The 10,592-nt window shown below is 35.0% G+C and overlaps 1 protein-coding gene across 1 annotated transcript; it reads left to right on the top strand.

Annotated features, from left to right (window-relative positions):
• The first annotated feature begins 166 nt into the window (after positions 1–166).
• Positions 167–8,492, top strand: LOC146527129 (glutamate dehydrogenase, mitochondrial-like). Its single transcript, XM_085206462.1, has 11 exons — positions 167–464; positions 3,413–3,536; positions 4,060–4,167; positions 4,603–4,695; positions 4,894–4,980; positions 5,246–5,412; positions 5,504–5,641; positions 5,872–6,033; positions 6,307–6,511; positions 7,126–7,268; positions 8,286–8,492. The coding sequence occupies exons 1-11, from the start codon at positions 207–209 to the stop codon at positions 8,400–8,402; spliced, it is 1,602 nt and encodes a 533-aa protein (XP_085062588.1). The 5' UTR covers positions 167–206; the 3' UTR covers positions 8,403–8,492.
• Positions 8,493–10,592: the final 2,100 nt, after the last annotated feature.

Genomic DNA, 10,592 nt, shown 5'->3' with positions numbered 1-10,592 from the left:
ATTTATATAATTATTTTTTATTATTTTTATTATTTCTATTATTGATAAGTAGTTATGCCTGCTTGAATATCTCTTTATTTTAGTAAAGGAGCCGCATAGAATCGTAAATATTTGAAACGTCAAAGGAATACTAGATTAGTTGCATTCCGTCATTGCATTGGTGACATTTTTATTAATACGTTGGAATTGGATATTATTGTGAAATAATGTTTAAGAATTCGCCAAAATGCTTACTTTTAACTAATAAACACGTGAGAATTATGAAAAGTAGCATAAGGAAGTATGAGATACCGTGTCATTTGCAGAAAGTGATCAGCGATCCTAACCCCAGCTTCTACAGAATGGTCGAGTATTTTTATCATTTCGCCGTTAAAGTGATTGAACCTGCCCTTTTTGAATATCTCAAGAAGCACACACATTTTTCTGAAAAGAAAAGAAAGCAAAGAGTGGCAGGAATCTTAAAGGTATTACTTACTTTATTGAAGTAGGGGAATGGCATAACAGATGATCCTTTGCAGTATTTTTTTTATATTTATTTATAATTTATTAATTGCCCTTATCTTAGATTATCCATAAATCCACAATAGTGACGAAAGTGGCATATTGTTTTTAAAAGAAATAATAAAATTACGTACCTGCTCGTAATTTAGACAAAGATAATTTTAAGTTATGGTAAACAGCCTGTGGTTAAAACAGTTAATGGTAGGTACCTATGTCTGCTTTTATTATTTTGTTCTTTGCACGACATATTGTAGAGAGGATCAGGTTACAGAAAAATGTACAAGGAGTTCCATGAAGAATATCTTATTAAGACATATTTAATACTTACTAGCGGCCCTCGTGCGGCTACGCCCGCTTGAAATATACGATACGCATATACGATCATAACTGCCGATTTACGGGAAGTACCTACACTATAGATTTTGATTACGCGACTAATTTCATACAAATTGAAGCAAAACGATAGTTACATCATATCTTTTGACTGCGTTGTATTAGAAGCTTAAATTTATGTCTTCAAAGAGACTGTAAATCTGAATATCTGATACTAATTTGTGACAACAAAGTGATCCTATAAGGGTTCCGTTTTTTTCTTTTGAAGTACCTACGGAACCCTAAAAATGGATCAATGGTTCTACGTTGGTTATCTATACTAAAATTAGAAAATTAAATCAGCTTCTCATTATATCCCGCACACAGTAGGTAGGCAGGAACCTAGTTTTAAAAAACACCGTTCCCCACTTTCTGCCAAATTCTGGAAGCATTGCTTGTTGAGTGGCGGAATTTAACGCCGCGCTTTTGCCTTGACACCAGAGCGAAGAAATGAAAATATATTTTTTCATTTCCTGGTGTGGGGATCAAATCCACAAGCTCTCGCGTTTACAGTCACACTTTGTGCCCCTGCGCTACGACTGGCCTCGTTATCTATACCTAGGTACTGTGAAGCATTAAATAAATCGTAATTTTAGTGTTTTGGAAATTGATTTGATTTTGCTTACAAAAATTGTTGTACTCAATAAAAAAATGTTTAGTTATTTCACATCTATGTAAACCGTAACTGTACGCATACCTACTACAAAAATAGTTTTTCTCACATAAATACCGATACCGCGAATATTCCACTTAAAACATAGATTATATATCTATCATTGAGAAATTGCAGTAGCCTTATGTAGACCCACAACCCCCTGCAAATTGTGTCTAGAACCGTATGTAAAGATTAATAACGCAGTGTATTCTTAATTTGCCACTACCAAAATTTAAAATATCTGTAAAAAAAATTCTAACATGTAAAGCTTATTACACTGTTCAAGAATATTTAGAGGATAAAGATGTATGGAATTAATGTCTATTGAATGTCAGGCAGGATAGCTGCCAGCTAATGTAATAGTAAAATATACCATTGACTTTGAAAAGAGCAACTGTTGAGTTTCTTGCCGGCTCTTCTCAGCAGAACTGCCTTCCGAACCGGTGGTAGCTTTTTGTTGACATGTACATTCGACGATTAAAAGTGCTTATAAAGTTTATTTGAATAAAGAATATTTTGAATTTGAATAACAATGTAGCTATCGCTTACACAACTTATTTATAAATAACTTTAATTTTTAACCGCCTGCAACATGGAGAAACTCAACGATTTTCCAAAAAATGTACTAAAATAAAATTATACATAAATACAAAAACGATGTTTTGGTTTATTTAATTTATATTAAGGAATTAGTATATATATGAGGGTCTTCAAAACCAGAGTGAATAGGTATCTGCTAGGCAAGCGTGCCACACCGTAGATCACATTAACGCTCACCAGACTTGATGCGGTCAAACGCAAGCCTATTCAATATAAAAAAAAATGTTTCTTTTAAAAGTAAGTTACAAGTACTTGTAAGTTGGTCTTAGCCGCGGTTATTGTTATATAGACACGGGGTAGCAGGCGGTCAAAACCATTCTAAATGTCTAGCAATTAATAACGTCATTTCTAATACCATTTCCAAGAAAATATAAAAGCTAGATACTATTTTGTGTATCCAAATTCCATATTCCGTTATAATACCTAAGTAGATAAGTACCAGTGTTGGGTGTATGCGCAGAGAACCTTTCAGATTTGATAACGTAACGAAGCTCTGGCTGCTACCGGCTCATCGTTAAGTGTTCTTGACCTTTAGCCAAAAAAGCCTTTAGTCAAATATGAAATCGATAATTGGTGGTCGATGATTAAAATTATCAACAATCGGGTAAGGATTAGGTAAATCTTGAATCACGGATTGGGGATCGCTGATTAAAAATCACAAATCTCGGATTGAGGATTACAGAACATAAGTTACGTGTTATGGATTAAGGATAAGGGGCCACGGGTTGAGGTTCGTATATAACGGAACATAGGAATATAGGATAGAAAGCATAACGGATTGCGGGTTACTGATTATGATTGTGGTTTAAATACCATGGATTACGGATTAAGGGCTAAGGATAGAATATTAAGGACTATGACTGACAACAGATCTGCGATTGCTGATTACGAACGCAGAACGCTGTTTGGCGATTGCTAATTACGGAGTACCTACTACGAAATATAGATTACGGATCAATGGAACTGGTACTCTGGTAGCGCTGGTAAACCGGCACTGCCTAACAACGTCATGTTAATCAGTTGACACTTTGCAGCAATAATCATTATCATTTATCATATAACGTGATATCATGTCATCATTGAGAACCTTGATGTGAATTTTAAAGTTAATTCTAATATTTTATTAACATTAACTACTATCTCTGATTTATAATCTAAGCTATCTCAACTGTATATTTTTAGTTTTTTTTTTTCATATAGAGTGAAATCCCCAACTAAGTACAATTAACCTAAGACAGCAAGTTATCTAATACAATATTCGCGTGTGTTCATTCTATTTCAAAGGTAATGGGGTCCTGCAATAGTTCATTGCAATTTGAATTTCCTCTGCAGCGTAAAAATGGTGATTATGAGATAATTCAAGGATACCGGTCTCAGCACAGTGTGCACCGCTTGCCGTGCAAAGGGGGTATGTATATAAGGAACGTAGCGAAACCCTAAAATACTAGTAAAAAATATCTCAATGCCGCGCACTAGAGCGAAGAAATGGAAATATAAATTTAAATAAAAATACAACTCCTCGAGTGGGAATCGAACCCACAGGTCGGTTTTACAATCACACTTCGTGCGCCTGCGCCACGAGTGGCCAATATTATATATTAAAATCAGTAAGTACCTATGTATATGTAAACTAGTATTAATATAATATCCTATTATTTATTTATTTATTTATTTATTATCTTATTACGTAAATTTAAATTTTTTGTTGGTACCGAGTCTAAGTGCCCGCTAGTTTTATTTCAATTAAGTATATTTTTCTTTTGGGAAGCATATTTGTGTATTTTCTTTAATATAGGTAATTACTCTTTACTAATATACTTATTAGAGAAATAACATTTCTTTTATCGTCATGCTGTAGAGGCAGAGGGAACCTGGGAGGTATTGCGTGCCCCTGTGCCAATACTGGGCTCAAATATTTTAATTATTTTCAGGAATACGATTTTCCGACAAAGTGGATCTAGAAGAAGTGAAAGCGTTGGCGGCGTTGATGACCTATAAATGCGCTTGTTGTAACGTACCGTTTGGAGGGGCTAAGGGAGGTTAGGATTTAAGTCTTTAGGCAAACCCAAAACAGCAAAGTTTCATTTATTATATAAAATATTTACCTTACAATTTTATTAAGCCTATATATTAAATATGTATCTATGTAATTTTTTATGTCATGCGAGAATAGGAAAAAATGGATAAAAAATAAAAATATTTAACATTATTCGCCATTTATATTGTAGGTTTTCTCTAGTGCCGATAGGGATTGCTTTTCTTGTTACTATATAATAGCCGACCTGGGCCCGCTTGAATTATCGGAATATTTATTAAATAAATTTTTTGAAATTATTTTCATGCCATACAATCTGCCAGGGACAGAACCAAAGGAATAATTGATAAATATATAATGTTTCCCCTTTAAGTTTTTATATTTTAATTTATTATAACTATTGGTTGATACTTAACTATTGTCTTTTCATGTCACACAGGAGTAGCAATCAATCCACGGAAGTACACGGTAGCTGAGTTGCAAAGAATTACTCGACGGTACACACTGGAGCTGGCTAAGAAGAATTATATAGGTCAATGTAATATTTTATTTGTACTTTTGAAATATGTGTTTTTTTAAAACAACATCACGAGACTTCAATTAGGATCTACATAATACATATATAGATGTTTTAATATATATCTATTTTATTGTAAGTTAGATTCTAATTAATATCTCGGAGATTGGACAAGTGCAATAAATCAAAAGCCACATTTTAAATTTGTTTCAGGAGCGGGAATAGACGTGCCGGCCCCGGATGTCAATACTTCGAGTAGAGAAATGTCTTGGATTGTAGATACTTATATAAAAACCTTAGGTAAAAACTTATATAAAAAACTTACATTATTTACGAATATTATTACCTATATATAATAACAAAAATGTGGACTATGGCTATCTGAGACTAGGACTATCTGAGCCTACATTAAATGAGTTTAGGCTCAGATCCAAAATATAATGTTAGAAAAAGTTTAGTTGAGTTTTACTTTAGTTTTATATTCTAAAAAGGGAAGTCGAATTACTTATTACAAATGATATATGTACTCGTATATATAAATAGTTAATTTCCATTTTTGTTTTAGGATACCACGACATAAACGCGGCCGCTTGTGTTACGGGTAAACCGATTAACGGCGGTGGTATCCATGGCCGGGTGGAGGCGACCGGCCGCGGCGTCTTCCTCACCATATCTACATTCATACACGACGAACACTGGATGAAACTTATTGATCTCGAACCAGGATTCAAGGTGCATTTCTCAGTCTATACTCGTATAAGCAAATAACATTTTGTTTATTTGATTAATATTTTATATGTAAAGAAAAAATTATTTAATTTAGAACAAAACGGCCATAATTCAAGGATTTGGCAATGTGGGCAGCTATACAGCTATATACCTTCAGGAACAGGGGGTAAAGATTATTGGAGTTCTCGAGAGCGATTGTAACTTAAAGAACCCAGATGGAATTAACACAATGGTATGACATGCTTGATTTTAATCATGTAATTTGTAAAATATACCGTATGCTAAAATGATTTTATTTTCATTCTTCATCACCTGGTTAGAAATTATTAGAAAAGCTTCTGTTTATAAAATTGTACTTCAATGTTTGCAAATTATTTTTAGGCATTTATTTTTTATTATTTTCTTTATTACAATTATTTTTATTATTTCATTGCAAATTATTTTACCTACTGTGTTTTTCAGGATCTTCACCAATACAAAACAAATAACAAGGGTAGTGCAAAAGGATTTTCTGGAGCTAAGGAAGTTGGTCCGGAGCTTTTGTATGAAAAACACGATATATTAGTTTTAGCTGCTATGGAAAAGACGTTGACGCAAAATAACGTGAAAGAACTAAATTGTAAGGTCTGCAGACAAAGATCAAAATTACATAGGTACATACATAATAATAGGTGAAAGATGTAGGTCGGCTAATGTTACCACCTAAAACACATCACTTTTTTATTAGCGTGGTCTAGTTCGTCGTTGAGTTCTGATAAGCAACAAACAATATTTCAAGATAGTAAATTGAGAGTGTCGTAAGTACCATGTCTTCGAGATCTGGGATGATGAATAAATTTCTAGTTAACTTGTATGTAATGCATATAAAGATTTAATAGATTGCATTCAACTAATCAGATCATAGCGGAAGGCGCGAATGGGCCCACTACTCCTGCAGCTGACATCATAGTGCGGGAGAAAAAGATCCTTGTCCTGCCCGATCTATTGGCTAATGCGGGCGGCGTTACCGTTTCTTACTTTGAGTTCCTGAAGAATCTCAATCACGTAAGCTTCGGGAAGCTAAATATCAAGTTCTGGAGAGACTCTAATAATGCATTACTAGGTAATGACGCTATGTTAGATTTGACTTAACTTTTCCTTTCTTATTAATAACTAGTGGCTTCGCATGTCTGGATTATTCAATAATTTATATAATTAATATTAATGATAATATTCGTATTTAGGGAAAAAAATAGTATAGTTACATATTTATGTGTACTGTTATAAACTAAATTAATATTAATTTAAGCGTCCTGGAATTTTATTTGCTTTGATCGCAAAACAAGTTTAATTATATCATAATCGCACGTGGTAAACACTTAAGTCATGGTCCCATTACACACACTTAAATTTTGGGACAAAAATTGCCTATACGTTGCTCCACAACATCCTCCATCTTTTAGTGAAAGCCGCATAAAAATCGATCAAGCAATCCTGGAGATTAGCCCAAACAAATAGAGAATAGGACAAAAATTTTAAAATAGATTTTTTTATTTTAATATCGTCGTCGTCACGCACCTTGCACTGAAAAGTGTGATAGTCTCAGAAAATTCAGAATTAAGATATGCTGTCCTCTATCATATGTTACGATTATAAGTTTTTGGTAATTAATTTGTTTCCTTACAAAACACAAACAATAATTTCTTCCACTTTGTAAAAGATTTTTTACATTTTAAGAATCAGTAGAGCAGTCCTTAAAGAAGGCGAATGTGTCTGCGAAGATTGAACCGACCATGCAGTTTCAATCACTGATGTCAGGCGCCTCTGAAGAAGTCATTGTCCACTCTGGTTTGGAGTTCACAATGGAAAATGCTTGCAAAGTAAGCGTAGATAGCAATAGTGATCTCTCATTTTGATTTTTTGGCTAATATTTTACTGCTCACATATAATAAGGTAGATAGTTAAAAATTAGGATACAAATATCACGTTGTACAGGATTTTCTTTTAAAAGTAGGTAATAACAAATAGTTGCCAGTTAGTTGCCATGTGGCGCAGAGTTGAGTGCGTGACTGTAAACGTAACATATGGTGGGTTCAATTCCCACTCGAGGAAATAAAATATGTATAATATTATAGTTAATATCTATATTTTCTCGCTTTGGTAATTTCTTCACGCAATACCTCCGAATCGGCCGAAAGTGGGCAACGGAAGTATCTTAATAGGAACGGAGTGTCTTAACACTAGGATCTCAGGTTCCCCCTGCTTCTGCCTTCACTCTGTATCTCGCACTAGCAGTAGTTAAAACATGGAACTAATCGAAAACAAGTGACAAATCGCTTTATTGTGGTCTGTGGATATTTTCTAGGAGTTTATTCGCAATCAACACAAAATATTATGAATCTATTAATTTTACGTTTTTTATATTTTTTATAATCACAGCCGATCATATAATTTATTTATCAAGTAGGTACGTGTAATGTGTAGAGCTGCAACGGCAGGCCTTTTAACCGCTTTACGTCGTAAATTAATTATTTTATTAGCAAAAAATATTGATGATATTATAACAAACATTCCCAAGATTGAAGGAGCTGTCGAGAAGAAAGTACCATCGCGTTATAGGGTGAGCAGCTCAGATTAGTGTCTGGAACTTGGGGTCCAAGTGTTGGTTCAAGGGGTCCACTTTGAAATTCATATCAATCACCTCCATACTGACTTGGCTGGGGGAGAATGCTCTCTAGCGTTAAGCACGGCTTTTGTACATTTTTTTAATTAAATATATATAAATAAATACTCCGAGGTTCTCTCGGACGGAGAGAGAAATATAGATATACGTCTCCAATTTCTATTTTAATTACATTAACTATGAAAATAAAAATGATTTTGTAATAATATTTCAGAACGTGAAAAAAACTGCAATACATCACGAGTTGGGCTTAGACTTGAGGACAGCCGCGTATATGACTGCTATCGAGAAAATCTTCGTTACATATGACGAGCACGGGCTAGCTCTTTAATAATTGCTGTTTACAAATATTTAGCATTCGTTTTAATTTAAATCCAATTATTATATTATTTGATTAATTAATATACTTATATTTATCTATTGTGTGAGTTTTATTACATGAAATTTATAATATATTTTAATAATTTTAACATTATAATCCTCTATTTTCTCAAAATATAAGTTTTATTGTAATAGAAAATAATTGAGTACGATTTCGTATTTTGATAAAGTTTTCTATGAACTAAAGAAAAGAAATAGTTAAATATGATAGTCACATTGTCATAATACCACAGTAGCACAGCATATTAGTATGTTACTAATTAGATATCATAGATGAAAGAACCCTCGACCTGGACGTAAGGATGTATCCTCTGCAAGTCTGCAGGGGTGCGCCGCGCGTCAGACCCGCACGGCAGACCGGCAGTGGTGGCTGGCGAGGACGAGGGCGAGGGGGAGGGAGGCGGCGGCGGCGGCAGCGGGGGCGGGGTCCGGTTGTGCAGGGTCGCCGCTGCGCGCCGCGGCGCTGGCGTCGCGCTGTCACCTGCGCCGACGCCAGCCGCCGGCCCGTTATACTACACAGTACATCCAGTATCCGAGGCATACGTCATCCTCCTCCACAGTGATCACTCCCTACGAGCCTACTTGGACAACGCTGCTAACTTTTTTTTTATACAGGTAAGCTCATATGTTTTATTTAAAACTTGCATACCGGTATTCCGTTGCCGCCAGTACTGCTCAGTGCTCACGATGATTTGACAGTGACAATTGGTTTGTTTACGTTTCAACATGTTCTCGTTTGTTGCACTCAGCTCTTTTCAACTCTATTGTAGAGCCGTCAGTGTAGTTTAGATTATATGTAAGAATATACTTCAAATTACAAGATGTACTTAATTGTAATGCCAACGAAACTGCTATTTCTTTCGTTTGTTTTAAAAACGCGATTGTCCAACACGATTGAAAAAAGTCCGGTAGAGTGCAAAGGAAATTCGTGCGGCGCGGTTAAGGCCTGTGTCACTTTAAGGGTTATAATTGCGTACGCGCATGTAGCCTTGAGCGAAAGGGACGCAGGCGCCGCCGCCGCGCCGCCGTCCAGGTAGAGAGCCTGCGCCCGCGCAAAGATTAATACACAGACTCGCTTTGTATATTAACGTTATAAATATCATATTTATTTTAATTGTCCATTTTACTTTCTTATAGTATAAGAATTTTAATCAAAATATGAAATTTGCGGTTATCGGTATGCGGTATGCGGTGACTATAGAATAGGTATTCTATTTATACAAAAATATTTAGATCGTTTTAATAGAGCGAAGCTAGCGGAGCGCTCTACTGAAGACTTTTTACATTATTTGTCAAATTTGTCAAAAAATTCAAAAATTCAATATCGAGATTTTGCGAGCGCAGCGAGTCAAAATTGAGGCCCCGTTCGCGCCCCTTGTTATATTTTTACAAGTCAAGTTATCAAGTTGACTTCACTTCATTATTAATAAATTCATTATTGCATATCGTATATACTTATATTTAAATGAATGCGCCAGAAGCTGATGAGGCCAGTCGTGGCGCAAGGGCGCAGGTGTGTGACTGTTAATGCGACAGGTTGTGGGTTCAATTAATTTCCAAATGCCTCCACAATTCAGCGGAAATGGATATCAAGCGACGAGCCGGCGCGTGCAGCCAAGTTAAAACTGAAAACGCGCAATGTGTATTTTGAGCCCTTCATAACAAGTAAACTAATTAGTTGAAATCCATGCATGAAATTTAGCATTTATTAAAGGTAGAGAAGCCTTATTAACATCTAAAAACCGGTATTTTTGTGACTGACTCACTCTCTCATCAAAAACCTAACCAACTTCTTGGTGATCTAGAAACGATTGCAATGTAACAAAAACTGAACGTTACTTATACTTAGTACTTTTTTGTCCTTTTTAGGTGATACATGCTTATCTAAGCAGAGAAACAGGCAAATAAAAAATCCAATTCCAAAAAAATGAAAAATCCAATTCCAAAATTCCAGGAAAAATGAGTCCCTCGATCTCTACCTCGGAGCATTTTCACGTAAAAAGCTTGGAGACCCGCTTAGGGCGTGTATCAGGAACTTGACAGTGGACGTGCCGAATATAAAATATATATAACTATGTAAAATCAACAAAACGTGCGTTTCGAATATGAGATAACAATTAAAGCGTCTGTACAGTATTAG

This window comes from Heliconius melpomene, chromosome 21 (genome assembly GCF_056956725.1).
Source record: "Heliconius melpomene rosina isolate 202511_hmr_F chromosome 21, ASM5695672v1, whole genome shotgun sequence".
Lineage (NCBI taxonomy): Eukaryota > Metazoa > Arthropoda > Insecta > Lepidoptera > Nymphalidae > Heliconius > Heliconius melpomene.
This window is presented reverse-complemented; position numbering and strand designations above follow the sequence as displayed.